At 39.0% G+C, this 25373-nt stretch overlaps 2 protein-coding genes across 3 annotated transcripts in view; both read left to right on the forward strand.

Annotated features, from left to right (window-relative positions):
* Positions 1–25373, forward strand: part of LOC130242337 (uncharacterized) — a 136005-nt gene that overhangs the window by 38551 nt on the left and 72081 nt on the right. The gene's annotated exons all lie outside the window — the stretch shown is intronic.
* Positions 1964–24482, forward strand: agfg1b (ArfGAP with FG repeats 1b). Of its 2 annotated transcripts, XM_056474381.1 has the most exons (12): positions 1964–2276; positions 6522–6615; positions 6700–6815; positions 9230–9374; positions 9480–9630; positions 13326–13442; positions 17903–18041; positions 18167–18243; positions 20163–20258; positions 20375–20527; positions 20813–20901; positions 23628–24482. In XM_056474381.1, exons 1-12 carry the CDS (start codon positions 2110–2112, stop codon positions 23685–23687), a joined length of 1404 nt encoding a protein of 467 aa, XP_056330356.1. In that variant the 5' UTR covers positions 1964–2109; the 3' UTR covers positions 23688–24482. The 2 variants fall into 2 exon arrangements, with proteins under 2 accessions (XP_056330356.1, XP_056330365.1); XM_056474390.1 differs by lacking the exon at positions 13326–13442.

A 25373-nucleotide genomic window follows, 5' to 3' on the forward strand; every position in this document is an offset into this window, starting at 1 on the left:
AGTGTTCATGAGATGGATTGCCTGAGGGAAGAAACTGTTTCTGTGTTGGGCTGTTCTGGTGCGCAGTGCTCTGTAGCGTCGACCAGAAGGTAAAAGTTCAAAGAGGCAGTGTGCTGGGTGTGAGGGGTCCAGAGGGATTTTGGCAGCCCTTCTGCTCGCTCTGGATAAGTACAGTTCTTGGGGAGTAGGAAGGGTTGTACCAGTGATTCGCTCAAAAGTCCGAACTATTCAACGTAGTCTTTGGAGATCGAATTTAGTAGCTGAGCTAAACCAGACAGTTATTGATGTGCAGATGGCTGATTCAATGATGGAGGTGTAGAACTGTTTCAGCAGCTCCTTTGGGAGGTTGAACTTCCTCAGCTGACGAATAAAGTACAGCCTCTGTTGAGCTTTTTTGACAATGGAGTCAATGTGAGTGTCCCACTTCAGGTCCTGAGAGATGGTGGTGCCCAGGAACCTGAATGACTCCACTGCTGCCACAATGCTGTCCATGATGCTCAGTGGGGGGAGAGCAGGGGAGTTTCTCCTGAAGTCCACTATCATCTCCACTGTTTTGAGCGTGTTGAGCTCCAGGTTGTTGTGACTGCACCAGACAGCCAACTCCTTAACCTCCTGTCTGTAAGCAGATTCATCACCGTCCTGAATGAGGCCGATAAGTGTGGTGTCGTCTGCAAACTTCAAGAGTTTGCATCCACTCTTGCATTTGCACACATACACTATGGACAATTTAGCTTATTCAATTCAGTACGGTGGCGCAGTGGGTAGCACAATCACCTCACAGGAAGAGGTTTTTGGTTTGAGCCCTGGCTGGGTCAGTTGGTGTTTCTGTGTGGAGTTTGAATGTTCTCCCCTTGTTGGCGTGGGTTTTCTCTGTGTGCACCAGTTTCTCCCACAAGTCCAAAGACATGTGGTATAGGTGAATTGGGTGAGCTAAATTGTCCATAGGGTATGAGTGTGTATGGATGTTTCCCAGTGACAGGGAACCAGTGACCTTCTTGCTGTGAGGCGATTATGCTACCCACTGCGCCACTGTGACGCCCCATGTTTTATTTCATGACTGTCAAATCAAATATGTGATATTGTGGTGCTGAGATTGGTGCTTGGAGTGTTTACAGAGGCCCAGTTATCCTGTGTCCAAAAATTAAACCTTCACTGTGATTGTTTTTGTAGGTTTTGCAGAAGGTTGACTAAATGTAACAGAGTGCCACAGGGGCTTCAGACACTTTGGGTTTCAACGCTTGCTCAATTTTAGCCCTTACTTCAAAATGACCACCTTTGGTGTCAGTGTTTAGAGGAAATCATACTACAGAGAGTTAAGTAAATATAAAAGAGCCATCTGAGACCCCCTAAAAAAACTTTCCATGTCAATGTATGGTTTTAGGTTAAATCTGGGACCACTAGAGGGCTTTGGGTCTGTTGACGGTGTCCATTTTTGGCGCACTGTCAACAGAGATCTTCATAAACTCTTGATAATATTTAATAATTTAGTGATATTATTTATTATATGTGTATTGTCTAACAAGGAGGTTGTGAAATAAAGTGTTACTGTTTTTAATCCACCCATTCACAAACTTCAAAGGTAGCCTAATAGGCCATCGTTTATTTGGACACAGTAACTTGGTAATGCCATGTCTTGTTAATTTTACAATACTGTGGTAATTTTTCAATCACCCTGATACCATGTTCTGTACACAACATGGAGTTTGAACGTGGTAATCACCATGTTTTTGGTAGGATACCAGTGAGACATGACAGCAGTGTCGTTTCAAGCACATTGAAGAATATACTATAAAACGTGAATGTTATCCTCATTCAGAACCATACTATCACCATGTCGTTAACCTATATTAAAGTCTAAATATTATAAATAACTTGTTTTGGCTATGTGCCAGAAGCGGGGTCTTGTCTCCATTTCAGTAGATGGCAGTATCGACTCGAGCCCCCTGTGGACGCGCTGCATCAGTCCAGTGAACAACAGGACGTTTATGGCTATTCCTGGCTGTCCTATGTGGAACGATTTTCCTGCGCTGCCGGGCGTGTTTATGCTCTAGATCTACCCGTACCGAACAGCTCGACCTGCCCCAGCCTTAACACCTTAATTATTCAGTGATGGCGGCGAGTGCCAAGCGAAAACAGGAGGAGAAGCACCTGAAGATGCTTCGGGAGATGACCAGCCTGCCTCCCAATAGGAAATGCTTTGATTGCGACCAGCGCGGCCCGACCTACGTCAACATGACAGTGGGCTCGTTTGTGTGCACCACCTGTTCCGGAATACTGTAAGTTTATAACGAGGCCAGTCATATTCACGCAGATGGTGTATGAACTTGTTGTTTTTTCCCGTGAGTCTGTACGGGCAGACGCCTAACAACCCCTCCCATCCGAGAGCTCATCTGCAGGATGTGTCCCAGCTGTCTCTTTAACATCTTCAGAACATCAGCTTCACTGAAATAGCAGGAGATTCGGAGCCAGAGCAGCCGGGCTTCCCGCTGATGTTCACGGGGTAAAGCGTGGCGTTCGTGCTTCATGACTGGATGTGAGATTGTGTTCAAAAAGTACTGTATTAGTGTGTGACACACCCATGTTTAAACATTAGGAGTGGTTATGTATGTTTTTTTTTATCATAACTAGATGAACTGGAGAAGCTATTTTATTAATTAATAATGGTTTCACAAGTTGAAATCTCTGCATTACATCGAGGTACTGGGAATAGGGCCCCTGGGAGCACATACATGTAGGGGCTCTTAGTTAACTGCTTAGTCAGTTTGTGTTTTATGTTGGTGTGTTATGACGGGGGCCATCAGTGACCCCCAGGGAGGCCTGCAGATGATGCTGCACTTTATGATCCAAAATCAAAAACGCCACCCTCTGTGTAGTTGTCTTTTTTGAGGCATTTTGTGCACATGTTTTGCATACAGTATTTGACTGAGGATGACAGGGGCAGCTATGAAGTGCACAAGGGCCCAATTTAGGATCCCATGTCAATAATGAAATCTTTAATGTCAGGGTTTTTATTTCAACATTCCACAGAGTTGACTAAACATGGTCACATTTGCCACCAGGTCCTCACACAGGCTCAAAATAGCCACAAAGGGTGGCAGTGTTTTTAGGATGTTATAAGACTGTGAGCCTCAGTTTAAGGTCTTTACAGCCACCACCGATGTGAGTGTCTGCGTGACGTTTTGGTCCAAAGATCTAACTGAATACAGGGGGTCCCAGAGACCTTTGGGTCTTAAAAAAGGTTAAAAGTTGATATGTCAATTTCAAGAGTTCGCACTTAGATATTGCTTGATAATAATGGCAGGTTTGGCATGCTGTCCTGGGAGAAAACCCTAAGCTCTGAGATAATTGAGCCCAGGGTTCCAGCCTGGTCAATGAGCATGTAAGGGGAGTATGAGAGTTCTCGTGAGCTCCCCCTGCTAACTGGAGAAAAGGTGGAGATGGGGTGGATGGGGGGTTCTTTGGAAAACGAAGTAAAGGGAGTAGTTTTAGCCAGGCTACTTGTATTGAGTTTAGATTAATTTGATTGGCTAACTAATGATTATAGATGAGAGACCAGCTGCGATTAATCATATCATGTGCTCCTCTCGAAATTAGTTGCTATAAGCATTGTCCCAAATGGCACACTATGCACTTATGCACTTGCACACTCAACAGCAAAGGAAATGTTAGTAGTGTCGTCCCAAATGGAAAACCAATGCTTTTTTTTTTTACTAAGCGGGAAGTCAAATCGTTTCCCAGATAATGTTTGTCAGTTGCCAAATTACTGAAATAAATGACCAAACTCCCAAATAATACCTGCCATGAGTATAACCGCATTCACCACAATCCAAAAAGTAATCTATAAAGTAATTCAACATGTGCGCCCGATAGCTCTGCCCCTTTCGCTATGTGAGCAAACCTGCGACTGTTGAGTGCGTGAAGTGTCCAACATTGCACACTTCATTTTATCGGTTGCATAAGTGCATCATCCGGGTAATTAATGTGCACTTAGAGTTTTCAGTGTGAACGCATTACTTAAACTATTTATACTACAAATTGGCGTAGTATAGTGCATAAGTATGTGATTTGGGACCACCTTTAGAGAAATTTAGGGTCCTTAAAAAGTGCTAACAAGCCTTAAATGCTATTTTACAAGATATTAAATTTTGTATATTTTTGATAATACAGTGTATAGTTGTATAGTGAAGTTTGCCAGAATTTAATTTGCGAATATTGGGGTGCTATGTAGTTTATAATACCTGCACGATTTGACATCACGCTGTTTTGTTTACTGCGGTAACCAAGGCAACACTGTTAATCCTGCTCTTTTATAGGTGCCACCTGCTGGATAAGCATTTTTATTCAGGATATAAATAATGTTTTAGTCAGGATTAGTTTCTTACAACCAGTTAGGGCTGGGCGATAATTCGAAAACGATAATTATCATGATATATTTTTCTGATAATACGATGATGACAGTTTGGTAAGTGTTCGATAATTTTTATACACTTTGCATAAAGCTGCGCAGGAATTTTGCAGCCTGCACTTCCAGATGCTGCATGTAGTACAAGTTAACAGCCATATAGTTGCACTTGGAAGAGTAAGAAAAATTAAGTTAAAAAAAAAAAAAAAACAAGATCAGAGACATTGTTGACAAGAAACGTCACTAAACTTCAGTAGTCTGTAGCTACATAGTTTTTTTGCAATCCAACACAAGAGCAAAATGTGTTAAATCAGCTGCACAAAGGGATTGGCATGCTGAAAATCCTTTAAAATTGATTAATATAATGATTTGACATTTATCGTGATAATTACCTATATAGACTGATATGAAAAAAATTATCGTGATCGTTTTTTTTTTTGCCATATCGTCCAGACCTCAACCAGTATTTCGTAAATACACTGTTAAAATGTCGCCAATGTTACCAGTGTTTTGTCAATTTGTTCTACCTTGTCAGGTTGTCCTACCTTCCATTCAAAAAGTAGGTTGCAAATTTTGATGACGCAATATGCTACCCATCAGATTTTGTTACCAGTGTAAATTTTAATGTGGAGTAGTGTGATATGAAGCTGTAATGTCGCCGTAATTTACCTAATCCATAACCCCAACCTCAGAAACATTCAAATACAGTGTTAATCTGATTGTTAGGTTTTCAGCAGTTGAATACTAAAGTGGCGATCAGGCTTTGAAATGTATGAATAGTGTCTTAATGTATTAAATCTCACTCTCTGATACCTGTATATACCCTGAAATAATAGGGCCCAGTTAAGAGTTCTCTGTCAACAGAGCCACTGTTGGTGTTAGTGTTGTGATTACATTCTGGTTCAGACATCTGACTAAATGTGATTGGAGGGTTTTTAGATTTCCAACACTGACAGTTGTGTTTATGCTCTAGATTTGGGGTTCCCCAACAGACCACCTTCTATATCAGTGTTTTTATGGCCTTCTGCTGCAGATTTAATTCAGTTCAAGTTTATTTATAAAGCGCTTTTACTATGTAGATTGTGTCAAAACCGCTTAACATAGAAGTTCTAGTAAAATCCAGATTTTAGAGTTGAAGTTCAGTTCAGTGTGGTTTAAATTTCATTGCTGAATGTTCAAACACTGAAAACAAAATCCATCTATGCGCAGCTCCACAAGTCCCAATCCAAGAGAGCCTGTGGCAACAGTGGCGAGGCAAGAAACTTCAGGTGAAGGAAGAAAAAAGCCTTGAGAGAAACTAGGCTCTTTTGGGCACAACCATTTTTCTCTCTGGCCAAACTTCCTGTGTGGAGCTTCAGTCTTGGTGCCGGATAACGCTGGATGTCCATCGTAGAGAACTGTAGGTCACCAGTGGGTGATCAGGCTGGCCCACAGGATCAATGCGGCGACTCGTGTGTCAATGTGTCACTATTAGGAATCGGTCTCATGCACTCCACTCCTCCATGACCACCACAGCATCAGCTCAGGATACGGCCTGGTCCAGGATTATGGAAACCTTGGCATCATTTCTTCACAGGTCTTGGATTGCAACAATGCCACTGCATAATCTCTGGGGGCCTTGGGATGAGTTCCCCAGGTGGAAATAGAGAATAAAGAAAATAATTAGCATAGCAGAGAGTTGACTAAAGATGACAGGGGCCCAAAAGGACCTCTGGGGCTCACTGAAACTCTTCATCGAGCCTCACTTTTTAGGCTCAAGTCAAAAGAGACATTTTTGTGTCAAGAAATGAATGAATTTGATGGGGCCCGATACGGAGCCCTTGGGGTTTTCAACAAAGTTTCAGTTCACCACCTTGAGTGTTGGGAATGTAGAGATATGTTGAATGTTGAGCCTGTACTTACTTTTTGGTTGACTTGTTATGCTTTTCTAGACTATAGGATTTTATTCTAGCTTAAACTTATTATAAATTTAGTTTAAATCAAACTTAATATAAATTTAAAATAAATAGGACCAGCCAATAAATATGCATGACTAATAAAAGTAGGGCTCTGAAACATGCAAGTTTACACACTTTTCTCTGCAGTCTTTGATGTTCATGTCATTTGTTTTGTACCCCAGACGAGGCCTCAACCCGCCACACAGAGTGAAGTCCATCTCTATGACAACTTTCACCCAACAGGAAATCGAGTTCTTGCAAAAACACAGCAATGAGGTACAACACTAATAGTGCATTATGACATATACACATACTGATGAGATTCCAATAAGTAGCCTCTCTCTCTGTGTTTGTGCTCAGATCTGCAAACACATTTGGCTGGGGCTGTATGACGACAAGAGCTCTGTGATCCCAGATTTCCGTGAACCTCAGAAAGTCAAAGAGTTTCTTCAGGAGAAATATGAGAAGAAAAGATGGTAAGGAGATCCATCCTTTTTATAAATATTTGGGAAAATTTTGATCGATTAAAGGTTCTGAATGTTGATTCCGATTGTTTGTCGATTAATCGCCCAGCATATTTTCATACGCCAATGCGGGCATCAGCCAGTCATATTGCTTTATGCTTTAACTGTCAAGTGTTAACAATAAAGCCTTTTATATTAGTGTGAACCAGGGGTGCCAAACTCAGTCCTGGAGGGCCGTTGTCCTGCAAACTTTGCAGAATTAGAATTGGACAGCACCCGTGCATGGATTTTTTGCATTTACTCACTGTCATATCCAGCTTTATTTATGTGAGATCATCCAACAAGATGTATATTTTGATAACTATTTGTGTTTTTGACAGTTTAGGCATGAAGAGAACAGGTTGCACGCTGTTTGAGGGAACTAAAATCATGCTTGCATTACATGACTCAGTTGTTTATTTCCATTCATCTTTTAATTGATGAAGCAAATTAAAAATAACATATTTGACAAACAATATGTTTGAATGGTGTGTTCCTCTGGTACTCCAAATAAATAAGTGTGGAAAAAAGTCTTCTAGCTTATACCATTTGCACTGTCTGCTCTCTGCAGTGCCTCCTCCAGCAACTACAACTGCAACCGTTTCAAGCATAACATTTAAAACACGATTTTTTTAGGCATTAAGTAATGGCGTAAATCTTTAATTTGAGGAGTGCAATTGTTAGTAAATTGCATTGATTAATTTAAATACTTTTCTCCCATAAAATTTGCAGATTATCGGAAAAATCCTTCAAATTCATATTCAGTAATGCTTGTAGCACAGAAGCTATTGTTTTCTGTACATGTTTAGTGAATACAGACAGTATATTTTAAATTCCATAAAAGGCTGTTGAGCAATTCCAGCGTTATAGATGTGACATTTTTAGTAAGACTTAAAATATAAATTCACAGAGAAAGTATGTTAACATTATATTGAAACATCTGTTTATATTTTTCAAAAGAACTAACCACAGAGTTATGGGATCAGAAAAATATCAATCTGTAAACGTTTTTAGACTTTAAATGAGGAAAATAAATATGTGTTATGGATGTGACCAAAAAAACTATGCAGGTTTACAGTATACAAAATACTTTGTAGAAATTCTGTGAATTAAACAGGACAACCCAAACGAAATAATGATCAAAAGGATAAGAGGTGGCTTTCTGTAGAACAAACATGATTGATTTTATTTTATTTAATATTTTTTGCATTTATGAGAAAAAAAGCTTCATAATGAATGTGACATGTGAAATTGCTACTTTTGTGACTTTTGTAAATCAAATATAATTGTTTGAAAGAGTTGACAGAAATGTTTTTGAGTATTTTTACAGTACTGTAAAATACTTGCTTACACAAAAAACCTAGAAAGGGTTTTGTTATTTTGGTGAAAACCTAATTTTATTCATGGCATGGTTGACATTTGCATGGAATTGCTTTATCAAATCTGGCCCCTGGTCTTTTAAATGAAAGTGCTGATTTTATTTGTAAAAACACTGTTAAATTAATTTAAATGTAGACAAAAATGTGTATAGTTCTATATGTATAAATGCTGCATTAGACTCTCAGAAACTTGATTTTCTTGCTGGAGATGTCCATATGTCAGTTCTCAACTGATAGAAATAGCATCACATGTGTGCACATACAAGCATGATTTGTTTTTGGATTTTTTATTTATTTATTTTTTTGCCCAGCAAACAGCATTGTTTAAGATGTATGGCATTTTTTAGAATGTAGTTCAGACATAATGGACCAAGAGAACCAAACCTCGAGTGTGAACACTCACTACTAGGCATGGGACGATAACTGGTTTCAAGGTTACCGTGATTTGGAAAAGTCAAGGTTTTAAAACCGCTACAATAATCTGTCATACCGTTTTTTGGTATATGTAAGGTTTTTTTTATGTGCTGTAAAGAAATCTGTGTTTTTGAAACTAATGAAAATAGCAGAGGTCAATTACTTTTTTTAATTGTTTAGTTTGACATCTTTACTGGTCCAAAATATACTGCTCAAGAAAAATAAAGGGAGCTCTTGGAGTAACATTGCGTTGTTTAATTGTTCCCTTTATTTTTTTGTTGAGCTGTGTATTATAAATGTTTGGGAAAAATTTGTTTTTACACAGACATTTAAAAAAGAACATTTTCGAGCAGTAATCACAATATCATGATATCGTGAAACTGTGATATTTTTATTCAAGGTTATCATACTGTCAGAAATCTAAACTGGCTCATGCCTACTCACTACATTGTTAAATATGCCCACACCACATTTTAGTCTATTAAACCTATTCAAAATCTCATTATAAAATCCCCAGGGAGCCTAACGTAATCATAGCCTTCGGTGTTGACCTACAAATTGACAGCTCTGTTATTGTGGCACCATCATATGCAGGTATGTTCCCCCAGAACAAGCCAAGGTTTTAGCCTCTGTGCAGGCCTCGATATCTGGTTCATCAGCTAGCAGCACCAGCAGCACCCCAGAAGTCCTTCCACAGCCCCTCAAAACCCTGCATCTTACCAAGACTCCTTCTAACCAGGTAACTACACATTTCATTCAGAAACAAAACGGTTTTGTTCTCCTCAGTAAATCCAGGTTATGCACTGTATTTTGATTCATGAACTACCCCCATTTTCTCCCTCAGTCCCCAGTGATCAGTCGTGCTCAGTCTGTAGGCCAGGAGAAGAAGTTTGACCTCCTCTCAGACTTGGGTGGAGATATTTTTGCTGCCCCTCAAGCTCAAACTGCCGGCTCTTCAAACTTTGCAAATTTTGCACATTTTAACAGGCCCTCAGGTAACCATTTGTTTTAAATTATGTATGAGAGAGAAGCATATTTAGAAGCTGTGGCTTGTCACAAGTTCCATTAAATGTTTCTCATGTTGTAGCATTTTGTTGTTCACCTAAAGGGATTGTCCCCCCATTAAAAGATTCCATCGTCATTTACCAGACCCTCCAAGATTTCACATATCCCCGATTCATTAAATCCAAACATCTCCTATCAGAATTCATGCCGCTTTCATATCCTTCTGTAGATAAACATTTGTTACAATTCTGTACTCATGGGAGTCGTTTCCAAGATTCTGAAAGACTTTCAAAGTTATCAAGACAATTCGTCACTTTGGAATTATAAGGCTCTTTCTGCATCCTAAATGATTTTGAGTTATTGAGCTTCAAAGTTTTCGCAGTCCATAGCAAACCATGTGTGTGTAATAGTCCTCTTTCATACATTACCATGACCGAGACCTTAAAAGTACTCTACATGTAAATGATCAATTCTCTTAAATTTGCAAATCGGGGTAAAAAAAAAAAGTAATTTTCAGCTTGGAATTATAAGTTTATATGTGGCAGATCATTTATTGAAGCATTACTTTTCAAGAAATACAATCACAAAAAATTAAAAATTGGTGTTGTAACAATATGTTAATGCTTGAGAAGGTTAAGTTTTTGCTTCCTATAACATTTAATTAATGTTTTAGGATAAATATTGTTTCTTGTTCATAATAAGCATACAAGGCTGTGCTAGACATTGTGTCCAGTGCAGATGTTAATTTTATGTAATTAATATGGTAATATTTATTAAATTAGATGCTTTATAATAATTTTTTTAGGGGTTTTCACCTTTATCGATAGGACAGTGGAGATGTACAGACAGGAAAGTGTGGGGAGCAGAGGTAGGGGAAGGACTGGCAAAGGACCTCGAGCCGGGAATCAAACTCGGGTCACCGCGAGCACCTCTGTGCTATGTGTCGATGCACTAACCACTCGGCCATTGGCACCGACGAATTAGATGCTTTATATGGACTATTGAATTATAGTTATTGAATTAAATGTCCCATGAATTAAATTAAGTATTTGCCCTTCAAGGCTTAATATCACATTTAAAGACTTTAAAAGAAAACAGACAATAAGCAAATGAGTTTAATAAACACTGAAAAATGTTTCAGTCTATATATACACAAATAAAAATATTTCACATTTAATATAGACATTTTTTAACAACTGTTTCTTTTTCAACATTTCATCTCAATGCTTTTAAATCATCTAATTTACACACATCTTTTCAGTTTCAGGTTTCTTCTTAATTTTGTGTGGTGCGGCATTATTTAGTCTACTCTGATTTTGTGTTTCTTTCTGGTCTTTCCCACTGTCAACGAAACAGTCTGGCGAAATGACAAAGAAAACTGATCCTGATTGGTCCCCGTGCATGCATTCGAAATGCTGATTGGCTCACAGAAAAAATCTTTATAGAGCCAAGCTAGAGTTCAACTTTGTAGATAAAACCTTTTTTGTTTTAAAATAACCTATAAAAACATCACAGAAATAAGTTGTCATTTAATAAGAATATTTGAATACTCAATTTTGAAAAAAAGGCAGGTAGGACCTTATAATTCTAAGCTGACGAATTGTGAAAGATGGTGTGATGTTTAACAGTGATCTCACAAGGCTTGCAGTGAGAGCTCTATATGCATCCAAAATATGACAGCTTCTATCAAAGCTGCAAATACATGTTACAGCCAGTGTATGCAACTGAATACAGTATTTGTTCAATATTTAAGCGAGAGCAGAGCTACAGTATGAGACTTTGTATATTTTAGAGACTGATTCCAGTTTTGTGTGAGTGTTAATCACTTCAAATTGGAGAATCTTACTATAACGTTAAATTAATGTGTTTTGGGGTTTGGCTCACAGCACGGTGCCATGGAAAATGCCTCTAAACTAAAATCTAATAAAGACTCCTGAAAGTGCCAATAGTGTGGTTAATTAGCAAGAAGGTCGCTGGTTTGAGCCTTGGCTGGGTCAGTTGGCATTTCTGTGTGGAGTTTGCATTTTCTCTCAGTGTTCACATGGGTTTCCACTGAGTGCTGTGGTTTCCCCCACAGTCCAAAGACATGCAGTATAGGTGAATTGAGTAAGCTAAAATTGTCCGTAGTGAATGAGAGTGTATAGGTGTTTTTCAGTGATGGGTTGCAGCTGGAAGGGCATCCGTTGTGTAAAACATATGCTGGATGAGTTAGCAGTTCATTCTGCTGTGGCGACCCCGGATTAATCAGCCATAATGAAAACGAATGAATGAAAAACTAGAACATTTCATTCGGTCCCATGGGTGCTCTGCATCGGCACCTATGACTTGATCTATAATGTTTAAAATCTATTTTCAGAGAACACTAAATAAATATGTAGTGTTAGATCACAGTCTCCACGCCAGATAAAAAAGATCCAGCCCCGGACACCAGATCTTTTCAGGAAATGTCAGTTTCTCCAGGTATTTGGACAGCAAGTCAGCAGAGTTTCCAATACTCAAACCTGTTAACCAGTATTCAACTAAATTAACAATTTACTATCAATATAGGATTTGACTGTGGAAGAAAGACAGAGAAGAGCAGAAGCAGGAGACGAAGTGATGATAATAAAAGAGCAGGGTTTATTGAATAATCTTAGTTGCATGTGTTTGGGTGCGCTCTCATACTTCGTCTGAACAGCACAAACATAACAAATGTTATTATACATCAGGCCACAAGACCTTGAATCACAGTCGTACTCCCATATCTCATATCAGTGCAGAGGAACATTTCATGAAACACCATCAAAATAAGACTAAACAATGGAAAAAGCACTAAAAGCAGAACAAGTAATAAGAAATGTGTAAAATAAAGAAATGAAATCAATAAATGATTAATATAATAATAAGCATAAATTAATTAAAAATATGAATCAAATAAATGGATGACTAAGATTTTTAAATGATTATATAACCATAACTGAAACTCAATTATCATTGCAAAACAAAGAATGAAAATATAATATAATATAAAATAATATAGGGCAACGCTGTGGCGCAGTAGGTAGTGCTGTCGCCTCACAGCAAGAAGCTGGTTCGAGCCTCGACTGGGTCAGTTGGCGTTTCTGTGTGGAGTTTGCATGTTCTCCCTGCTTTCGCGTGGATTTCCTCCGGGTTCTCCGGTTTCCCCCACAGTCCAAAGACATGCGGTACAGGTGAATTGGGTAGGCTAAATTGTCCGTAGTGTATGTGTGTGTGAATAAGTGTGTATGTGTTTCCCAGTGATGGGTTGCAGCTGGAAGGGCATCCGCTGCATAAAACAAATGCTGGATTGGCGGTTCATTCCGCTGTGGTGACCCCAGATTAATAAAGGGACTACGCTGAAAAGAAAATGAATGAATAATATAATATAATATAATATAATATAATATAATATAATATAATATAATATAATATAATATAATGATATTTTAGATTCTACCTAGTCTATTACTTTAATGACCTCTTTGAGCACCTGTTTTGTTAGCATATGGGTGAACAATCCCTTTGAATGCCATTGACATCATATCATATCACCTAACCTATAACAATGCATGGTGCCGGTCAGTTTGTTACTTTACTTTTGGTTGCCTAAATGTATGTCAAAACTATCATTTTCCTCATCAGTCCTGTTCATGAATGTATTTTGTTCACCTCATGCTGCCTGTAGCACAAAATAATTCCACCACAGACTTTGCCAACTTTGATTCCTTTGGAAACGCCCATGTATCATCACATGTTGGCACATCACCCCCCTCAAGGCCTTCCCTCCAACAGCCCCACACAGGTACCACACCCTGACCCATCCATTGTGTATTATGCTCTTGTGTACTTTCATTTCCTGCAATGGCTGTTACGTAATGAAATCATATACATGTCATCAATGTGCCCCTTACCTAACTGTACAATGCCAGTCATTTCAATGACACCTATTATGCTGTTTTTGCATCATGTAACATAAGTCTTGGGGGTCTCCAGAATGTGTTTGAGAATTTTTTTTCCAGCTCAAATAGGCCAAAGGTTACACTGTTCTTAAATGTCTTCTTAATTGCAAATGACCAACTACTTCTTGCCCCCTTTCCAGAAAAACCTTTACATTTTGTGTCTCTAATACTCTCAAGACAAAACATCTCATCATATACAGTTACGTCCATAAATATTTGGACATCAACACAATTCTAACATTTCTCTCTCTATACACCAACACAATACAATTGAAATGAAATGAACAATTATAACAGTTTGCATATGTGCCTCCCACTTGTTAAGGGTCCAAACGTAATTGGGCAGAATAATAATCATAAATCAAACTTTCACTTTTTAATACTTCAATGCAAATTGTTTGCAGTCAATTACAGCCTCAAGTCTGGAACACATACGCATCACCAGACGCTGGGTTTCATTCCTGGTGGTGCTCTGCCAGGCATTTTCCCTTCAGTTTTGTCTTCAGCAAGTAAAATGCATGCTCAATCAGATTCAGGTGAGGTGATTGACTTGGCCATTGCATAACATTCCACTTCTTTCCCTTCAAAAACTCTTTGGTTGCTTTTGCAGTATGCTTTGGGTCATTCTCCATCTGCACTGTGAAGCGCCGTCCAATAAGTTCTGAAGCATTTAGCTTAATAGGAGCAGAAAATATTGCCTAAAACACTTCAGAATTCATTTTGCTGCTTTCGTCAGCAGTCCCATCATCAATAAATACAAGAGAACCAGTTCCATTGACAGCCATACATGCCCACGCCATGACACTACTACCGCCATGCTTCACTGCTTAGGATCATGAGCAGTTACTTTCCTTCTACATACTCTTCTCTTCCCATCACTCTGATACAAGATGATCTTGGTCTCAGCTGCCCATAGGATGTTGTTCCAGCACTGTGAAGGCTTTTTTAGAACTCTAATCTGGCTATCCTGTTTTTGAGGCTCACCAATGGTTTTCATCTTGTGGAGAATCCTCTGTATTCACTTTAGTGAAGTCTACCTCCTGGAGAGTTTTCTTCACCAGGGAAAGAATTCTTTGGTCATCCACCACAGTTGTTTTCTGTGGTCTTCCTTTTTGGTGTTGCTGAGCTCACTGTTGCGTTGTTTTGGCCACGCCTGATGTTTTTGCTATCTCTCTGATGGGTTTTTGTTTTTTCAGCCTAATGATGGCTTGCTTGACTGATAGTGACAGCTCTTTGGATCTCATCATGAGAGTTGACAGTAACAGATTCCAAATGCAAATAGCACACTTGAAATGAACTCTGGACCTTTTATCTGCTCATTGTAATTGGGATAATGAGGGAATAACACACACCTGGCCATAGAACAGTTTAGAACCCAATTGTCCAATTACTTTTGGACCCCTAACAAGTTGGAGACACCTATGCAAACTGCAGTAATTCCTACAGCATTACATTTGGATTGAAATACCCTCAAATTAAAGCTGACAGTCTGCAGTTAAAGCAGACTTTGTTCATTTCATTTCAAATCCATTGTGTTGGTGTGTAGAGCCAAACATGTTAGAATTGTGTTGATGTCCAAATATTTTCGGACCTAACTGTATATTGTGCTCACAAAACATTATTGCGCTCATAAGACATCATAAGTGTACTATCGGCAGCTCCTAATATCCAAATATATCTGAAGCTGCCGGACGTCTTGTATGAAACAAAAGTTCTCTTTTTCGTCATTTTTGTATCCTTTACATAAACTGAACACACAAGGTTTATTTAGGAAATAAAAACATGGGTAACACATGACATCAATAGAGAATCTGGAATAGGCTATTTATAGATGCTTCTAGTTTATAGGAATTATTAAAAAAGAAGCAAGTGAATATTATAGACATATATATATAACATATAATATATGGTGGTTTGGTTGTGGATGGACACATCAGTGTTTAAATGCCAGTATATATTAATAATATAATATGTATTTTAAAGACACCTAAAGTATATGCTGTAAAACTGCAGGTTAACTATGTTTATGTACAGTGCATCCGGAAAATATTCATAGTGCTTCATTTTTTCCCAAAAATTTTTTTTATGTTACCTTATTCCAAAATGGATTAAATTCATTTATTTTCTCAATTCTACACACAATACCCCATAATGACAATGTGAAAAAGAGGTTTTGAAATTGTTGCAAATATATTAAAAATAAAAAACCTGAAAAATCACAGGTTGGATGAGAAGCTACGATGTACAGCCATCTTCAGATCTCTCCAGAGATGTTCAATAGGATTTTGGTCTCGGCTTTGGCTGGGCCATTCAAGGACATTCACTGAGTTGTTGTGAAGCCACTCTAGTTATATTTTGGCGGTGTGCTTTGGGTCATTGTCCTGCTGGAAGATGAACCATCGCCCCAGTCTGATGTCTCTGTGCATTGCTTTATTCCTCTTTGCCTCTATCCTGACTAGTCTTCCAGTTCCTGCTGCTGAAAAACAACCCCAACAGCATGATGCTGCCACCACCATGCTTCACTGTAGGGATATTAGCCTGGTGATGAGCGGTGCCTGGTTTTCTCCAAACGTAACGCCTGGCATTCACTCCAAAGAGTTCAATTTTAGTCTCATCAGACCAGAGAATTTTTTTTCAGATGCCTTTTGGCAAATTCCAGGCAGGCTGCTATGTGCCCTTTACTAAGGTGTGGCTTCCGTCTGGCCACTCTACCATACATACCTGATTGGTGGATTGCTGCACAGTCCTTCTGTAAGGTTCTCTTCTCTCCACAGAACGCTGGAGGTCAGAGAGAGTGACCATCAGGTCATTGATCACCTACCTGACTAAGGCCCTTATCCCCTGATCACTCAGCTTAGATGGCCAGCCAGCTCTAGGAAGAGTCCTGGTGGTTCCAAACATCTTCCACTTACAGATGATGGAGGCCACTTTGCTCATTTGAACTTTCAGAGCAGCAGAGATTTTTCTGTAACCTTCTCCAGCCTTGTGCCTCGAGACAATCTGGAGGAGTCTTCCTTTGTCTTTATGCTTGGTTTGTGTTTTGACATGCACTACCAACCCTGGGACCTTATATATAGACAGGTGTATGCCTTTTTTCAAATCATGTCCAATCAGCTGAATTTACCATAGGTGAACTCCAATGAAGCTGCTAAAACATCTCAAGAATGATCAGTGGAAATGTACCTGAGCTCAATTTAGAGCTTCACGGCAAAGGCTATGAATACTTATGTACATGTGATTTTTCAGGTTTTTTATTTTGAATAAATTGGCAACAATTTCAAAAAATCTTTTTTTCACATTGTCATTATGGGGTATTGTGTGTAGAATTTTGAGGAAATGAATGAATTTAATCCATTTTGGAATAAGGCTGTAACATAAAAGAATGTGGGAAAAGTGAAGCGCTATGAATACTTTCCGGATGCACTGTATATTTGATTTTAACTAACTAAATTCGACTGTAATGCAATAATGTGCACCTTTAGTAAAGCTGCTTTGAAATCTTTAATTATTGTAAAAAGCGCTATACAAATAAACGTAAATTGAATTTTTGCTGCTTTTAGCATAAGAAAATAAACAGTAACATTAAGTAGAACAGAATGTACAAGGTCATTTCACAACACAGTACAAGGTCATTTCAGAATACACAGAATATCAGACACAACAAAGTACGTTTTCCTCCAGAATGCTTAAGAAAAAAATAGATTAAGTAAAATAAATTATAGAGAAAAATTTGGGCTCCACAACTCTGTGCTCGTCAAACTAATCTAGGAGTCCCAAGTCAGCGTTGCTAATAAAACGTTTTATTGGATTTCAGGTTTTGAAAAATACATTTTGTCTGTTTGCCAAATGCCAACCCATATCTGAGTTCTTCCAAGGTCAACACATAAACCATATTTCAAAATATTTGGACTTCCTACGTGTAAATGCTATATTAAAGTGATTTGAGCATAACAGATTCCTATTAATGAAGAAAGTGGGGCAAGGGATTTTCTAAATAATAATAAAATGTATTATAAAAAAAAGTATTTCTAATAAAAAATAATGGCATACATTTACTTGATTATACCAATGTCATTAGAGTAGTTGAACATAAATTTTACTTACAATTCTATAATAGCCTTACATAGCCAACATTAATTCAAATGCCTCTTTTCTAAGAATATATCCCATATATTCTATAAATAACTATGTAGCCCATATAAAACAGATTTTAAAAAAATATTTAGCTCTCTTCATTTGATCATTTTATTAACTTGTGTCTTTGTTAATGCAGTAAGCAATTTAAGATTTTTTTTCAATTCAGGAGGAGGCATGTCCGTTCCTCCACTACCCAGTATGCCTCCTGCACCACCTCTGGCTGGTTTATCAAGAGAGGACCGTTATGCTGCACTGGCTGAGCTTGACAGTGCCCTCAGTACTACCATCCCCATCCCCGCTCAAGGGTAGGTTATTTCTAGCACAATATACTGTATTAAATACAGTATTTCTATATCCGTGTTGTTTTTCTAGTAGTTTATTTTGATTTATGCTCATGTACATCTTTTCGTGTGTGCATGCATTACCAAAGTGGTTTTGGAGGCGTCCCAGGAGCCCCTGCACCTCCACCTCAGCATGGACTGCCCAACATGCAACAGGGTTTTGCAGGTTGAACTTTTACTTCTTTTATATGTAAACTAGTTTTAAAAATCGAAGTGTTAGTCCAACCCAAATTGAAAATAATCATCATTTGCACACCCTCATTGCATTCTGAGCCCATAAGAAATTTTTGTCATGTTGTTTGGGAACACAAGTGTAACCAGTTTTCTAAATTTTGGCCTAGGCATGTCAAATGTAGTGATTGTTTAAAATGCATTTGTACATTTTGAGCTCTATTAAGCAGGTCCTTAAAACTACTACTAATTGGCCAATGTGTTTACATACTCAACAGATATGACTGTGATTGGCTCTAATGATCATTGCTTAAACCCTTTCCCTGAGGGATTAGAATGATAAATGGACACCTTCGGGCACGATTCACGCAATGAGAGTAGGGTGAAGTTGCAGACCTGGAGACCCAACTGCATGCTCAGACCTGCACGCTCACACCAACACTTTCAGACCAATCATTTTCTCAGTCCTCACTGCAGCCCCTAGCTCGATGGTGTACTAGACCAGGTCCAGTACGTAATGGACGATCGCCTACACCTCCCCCTAAACCCAACCGTCACAGTAGTATAGGCGTTACCTTAGTGGGCAGTACAATGTCCACTACAAATTGGACCTGGTGCAGTAAGTCATTGTGATTGCAGACTGCAACGAGGACATCTTGACACTTTCTAGCAAGTTGCAACATCAGACACGTTACCCTTACCCCAACCCTAATGATATGTCTGGAAGTGCTGGTCTGAGCATACAGTTGGATCTCTGGGCCTGCAGCTTCATAATGTTGACGAATGAGGTGGCGCGAGTTGAGCGTTTTGTGCTTTTGACACGGATTAAGTTGGAAAATCTAAACTTCAGCGGACATTTGCGCCACATTAACCAATCAGAAACTTCAACCTGCTCTGGACAATAGCTCATCAAACTGGGCTTGGCTCAGTCAGATGCACTGCTGAAAGCCTCCATCATCCCGGTACAGTTTCAGCAGGAGTTTAAGAACTCAGAGCTTGGTGCACCTCTGAAAGAATCTAGTACACTCAGACACGGCGCCAAACGAATCTACAGTGTTTTTCAGACTTCGTAAAGCACACAAAACGAGTTATTCTTTCAATAAAATCCATGTTAGCCTTCTAGCAAAGAAGCTAGAGTCACCTGGCAGACAGAAGCTCTGCCCATGACGCGAATCTGTGTCTATTGTGAAGGGAATTTGATGTGCGAATGAAGCGTGTAAACTCAAAATGTTCACACCTCTATTTACTTAGAAATAGCGCGTACCGAGTCTGGAGTGAACACAGCATGAGTGGACTTGGAAGGACTCACCTTTGAAGTCTGCATCTTTCTAAGGGTGCAGCCTATGAAACGAGACACAGCTCATGATTCTCAAAAGCGCACATGAAGAGATAAAATGCTTGCAATGTGCAAACAAACTTCACTGGTTCTTGTGGTAGCTCAAAAGAGTCACGCAAGACTGAACCTCATTGGATTCTCACACATCAAGCAAGCATGCCTCTTCTCACCAAATGAGCATTTTGAAGCCTCAGAGATTTGGGTGACCAGACATTCAGTGAAGGGATTAAAATTAAAGTGTTTTGATGATAAACTTTTCTTTCTCATGGGTGTAGATCAGGGGTGTCCAAACTTGGTCCTGGAGGGCCGATGTCCTGCACGTTTTAGCTCATTCTTGCAGGTGTGTTGAAGCAAGTTGGTTTCCAGAAAGCCTAGTAAGAGCTTGATTAGCTAGGCCAGCTGTGTCTGATTGGGGTTGGAACTAAACTTTGCAGGACACCGGCCCTCCAGGACCGAGTGTGGACATCCCTGGTGTAGATGAACTGCATAAGTGTTGGTAAACGATGACCGAATTTCCATTTTGGGATGATCTAACTCTTTAAGCCATTTAAACTGATTCAACAAATTCTATCATGCAGCTGCTCCCTCCACAAACCCATTTGTGGCTGCTGGGATGGTTCAGGAGCCCATGTCTACAAATCCTTTCCAAACCAACGGACGAGCCGCTGCTTCAGGTAAAACCTAGCTTTGGTGGAGATCAGCATGCCCCGTTCTGTGTTTGTGTGTCCACTCAAGGAATGAGCAGATGAAACATGCTACTCCTCCTCTGGTCTCCTTTTATTTACTTTAGCCTCATTTGGCACTGGCTCCATGAGCATGCCAGCTGGCTTTGGGAACACAACCAGTTACTGCCTGCCAACCAGTTTTAGTGGGACCTTCCAGCAGCAATTCCCTGGCCAAGGTCCCTTTCCCCCACCTGCAGCCTACCACCAACAGCCCAATGGTATGTGAGATTATATTTGTGTTTTTGTGAGTGTGAGGTGGCCCAAACCCCCCAATGGCTTATGCCTTTCTTTTATGCATACTCTTCTAAGTCATGAGAAAGGCTGTGTTTGTATTGTAGAAGCATCAGTGGTTTTGCTTTTTTTTCGTGCTTCATTTACGTGAGTTTTGGTGTTGCATGTGTTGGAGTAGCAGGTTCAGTGCTTTAGCGTTGAGGTGGGTTTTTAAAGTCTGTCAGTGTAACACATCAGTTCCATGGGCTTTTCTCTTTCACGGTCCTGCTCAGGGGGGTTTCCAGCCTATGGACAGGCCAAACCTATGGGCAATTATGGACAGGCAGTCACAGGACCCGGCATTTCCAGCAACCCGTTCATGGTAAGCAAGTCAATAGCTGTGAAATAAACTCAAAGAATATGAAGGACATATTTTTTCCATCTTTTGACACATTATTCGACATTCATGCCCAATTGGTTGAAATGAGTGTGCAAAATCACTCCCTGACATTAGATGGCACTAAATGAAAAACAGAAATACCTTAACGCCAGATTCACACGGGGCTTCAGTGTCAATGCTTGACAGAGCGTGTCTGAAGTTGGGGCTGACGTGATCATCATAGCAGCGTCGGCCAATGAAATTAGTCAGCAATCAGCTACTGTCTGAGCTGGTGTATTTGCATACAGCAATCTGATTGGCTGACGCTTCCGTCGGCACAGAAAGTCCCAACTTCTATAGCGAGCAGGATCCACACCGCTGATGAATCCACAGTGCAGTTCTGACGTCACCCATTCAAAGTGAATGGGAAGCGTTGACGCTGACACCCCATGTGAATGTGGCATAAAGGCTGATTTATACTTCAACGTCAAGCGCACACGTATTCTCCATTGTAGCCTTCACACGCACCTCTCCAAAATGTAACTACACATCGCAACGATGCATAGCACAAGTTCTGTGGTAGGCCCTCTTGGTGAGTATGGCCAGTCATGAGAACTACAAGCGGATGAATCGAGTGTTTTCAAGTGTCATGTCTCTTGAAGGAGCTCTAGATGGATTTGTGTTTACCTTATGATTACAGTTGTTGCACGTACGCTGGCTCCCTCTTCAGAATGAGCGAGTTTAAGCTACTTGTACATTAAGGTAGTGTTCAGAAAAAACAAAACACCTGCAAAGAATCTCTACACAGAGGAACATAACATAACCTAATGCCAGCTAGCGTTTTGGAAGTGTTATTGCAGAGCAACACAAACAGCACGCAGAAGTATAAATGCACGGCTATGCGCAAGGCATGCGCCATTGGTCACAGCAATCGCTTGATGCAGAAGTATAAATCAACCTTAATACACAATGTGACACTGAGCAATTTTAAGCTTCAGATAATTACTTTTATAGAGAAAAAGTCACTTTCACACATTTGCTTGTGGATTTATCGCTTTATAAAGAGCTTGAGTCACACTAAAGTTTGAGGTTGCGAAATGCTGTCGGACGGTGCTGCGAAAAGAGCTGAGATAACAGAAGTTGATTAAATTGAGTGATTGCTCCATCTTTTACATTTCTGTACTGAAGTCATGTTTTAATCCTATTTGTCACACACAATCACATGATACGATTTCGCAGGTCAGAGTTCACCAAGATTGAATGCATTGAATGTCATGCGTTAACGCTACTAGCCATGAAAGACAATTAACATAAATGAAATGGCATTTTATTCCTGCCATTTTGCATATAGTATGCACGCCGCCCTTTGTTTAGTCACAAGATGTTAAAGCTGCAGTAGGTGATTTCTTTCAGTAACATTTTTGTTGTGCTGGTTAAAAGCCTCTTCACATTCCAATAGTAATGATTAAAGTAAATGATCTAAATGTATTTAAATGTATTTTTATAATCTGGGTAAGACATAAGACTAAATAATGTTCGTCCAATTAAAAATTGTCAAGCAGATAATTCCCATAATTCTGATAAGTAGCCCAAACTGTCTGTCAGCAAATGTAGATTTGTACATCTGCGCACCTGTTCACGCAGATCATGTGCACACGAGAAAGTGACCGCAGTAAAAACAAATGTTGAATCAACTTTTTAAAACCCTGAATCAATATTGGAGTTACTTTTACACAATGAGGGAAGGATGAACCATGGCTGAAGGATTTCTTTTAGACGGGTTTTATCGATTGTGTTGTGTTATGAATGGGTTATATGCACAGAAGTGTTGTTCAGTCACTGAAATATTCCGGTAATTGATTGATGTGACTATTTTCATAACTATTTTTCATTACCTTTAGTTTCATAAGGGACCTTTTACAGCATCGATAAAGTAGATTTTTATTTAGTTTAACAACAAAACATATGTAAATAGCGCTATTCCACCTAATGTTAGCCTGCTTTAATGTAGTGAAGTTGGTTTTATATTTACATTAGTTCATTTTTGAACAATGACGACCTGACACACTCCCTATATTGTTTACCATGCTACTCTGAAATAGCAGGTAAGTATGGCTTAGTAATAAGCGTAATTCCTGCACACTGCCAGCCAACCACTAAGCAGAGTTGCTTTAGGACAAAGCGCGTGAGAGAGCATGAGAGTGAGACCAGCGATCCTTGCATGCATAAAATATTGCACATTATGACAGGGTTTGCTTGCTACACAACTGAAAACATGCTAGATATAATACAGTTCTTTGTTCAGAATAGTAGTAGTATTATAAAGTACTGTAAAGTTTTCTAACTGGCGAATGACATGATCCAATGGGTTGTCTACTGTCATCTTTAAGGAGTGCGTTCGTGATTTCAGGAGGTGTACCTTTAGGTGAAGGAGGAGGCACTGTGTTTTCAAAGCCATTATACTAACGGTTAGCATTTTGGCAGATCACCTACTGCACCTTTAAGCCTACGTATTTGTTTAATCATCATAATTCATCATAAGTAAAATGAATGTATAATTGAATACCACCATAGGAAATACAACAATGCTTCTTTAATGCATTTAAAAAATGTCAACATGTTTTTTCTGGATGGCATAAATTATGACTCACACCTTGAGAACAGTGATTCATCATCCACTCTGGTGCTGACATTTGTGTTTTGTTTTTTTATTGTTGATTTCTCTTCAGGGCGGAGGCCCAGCAGGACCATACCCCACAGGAGGTTCCTCCACAAATCCATTTCTCTAAAGCGCTTGTTTTTTTTTTTACACCACATCTCAGCTGCGTCATGCACACATTCCGCATCACCAATGCTCTAAAACATTGTCTTCAAGAATCTGAAAGTATTCAGATTTTGTATTTACTGCACTGAGTCTTCGACATTTCTAGAGAAAGAGCTGTGGATACGCAGGTGACGGTCTTCCCCACCCATCTGTGTATTCTGGACAAAACTCCACGATTGTCCCTCCTCATGTATGCCTTTGACTCAATAAGTAATGTTTTAAGCCTAGAAAGTAAGCTCCTTGTGCATATCAGCATTTGTAATCCTTTTAAAAACATGTTATTTACAAAGAGAAACTGTGACTGAACAGCAGAACACGATGGTGTCTGGGGATGCTGTGATTTAGCTGTAAAAAAACAACATCGGTTTGTCCTTAGCACCCGCTCTAGCAGAAATGTTTCGTTCTGTTGAGGAAGAGACGCCACTGATCGCCTCATGGAGGTCAGAAAACGTGGTTTGGATGGAAACCTGACACCTGTTGAAAGGGCAGAGGAGCTCAGCACAAGCGGTTATGTAGATAAAAGCAGATTTCTACAGCACAAAAAGCCGAGTAGATGTCAGTGGTAGAGTTCGCTTTTCTATGATCTCCCCTTGGGGTCTCTATAGCCGCACATTTGGGAAATTTGCAGGTCTGACCTGCGGTTGTTCTCCGTTGATGAATTTTTGACCACATGAAACGTTACCATTACAGGTATACAAGTTAATGTGTACATATATAAATATATGTATAAAATATTAAATGATTTTTAACTACTGTGTTATATGTGTCTGTTTGTGCTTTTTTGCTCATTGTTGAACAAAGATAGCATTCTGAATGATATTATTGTTAATAATTACAGGGCAAATAGATTTTATGGGTTACAGTTTACAGTAAGGTTGTATTAGTTAATGTGTTTACTAACATGAACAACCAATGCATTTATTACAGCACTTACGCATCTTTGTTAACATTAGTTAATTGAATTACCGTTGTTCATTGTTAGTGGATGTTAACTCTCAGTGCATTAACTAATGTTAACAAGCATGAATTTGGATTTTAATAATGCATTACATGTTAAACTATAATTACTAAATCATAAATAATAAAATAATATTGTTAAGTGTGAGCACAAAACAATAGAAACCATCTCAGAAGTTTATCACTGGTTTCCACTGCAAATATTAAAACATTACAATCATCAACTTTGAACCATTAAAACTTCAGCATTATTGGTACATTGGTACTTTAGGATTTCAACATACTACCAATAGAAGACAACAAATCTCCATTGGGGAGAACTTATTTCTATTAAAACCAGTGTAATTTCCATTATAGCCATTAAAACCAGTTCTTTAAGCATTTATATTATCGTTTTCTTTATTAATTTGTTTATTTTGCCATTTGTGAAAGAAAGGGGAAACAATATGAACAGATGGCAATATCTATGAGTTTTTTTGAAGTTTTGTTACATTAGATTACATATTATTATTCATCACTCTTCTTTTGGAAAATCTTGAAAAAATCTTGTGTAAAATGGCTTCATATTTAAAAAATTGGCAAAAGATATGTGACCTGTTGAAGAATATGGACGGGTCTGTAATTTGGAAGTTTTATGGCTTTACCACAATTGTTTTATCCATACACTATCAGTCAAAAGTTGGGGTCAGTAGGA

Source organism: Danio aesculapii, chromosome 2, assembly GCF_903798145.1.
Source record: "Danio aesculapii chromosome 2, fDanAes4.1, whole genome shotgun sequence".
NCBI classification, from domain to species: domain Eukaryota; kingdom Metazoa; phylum Chordata; class Actinopteri; order Cypriniformes; family Danionidae; genus Danio; species Danio aesculapii.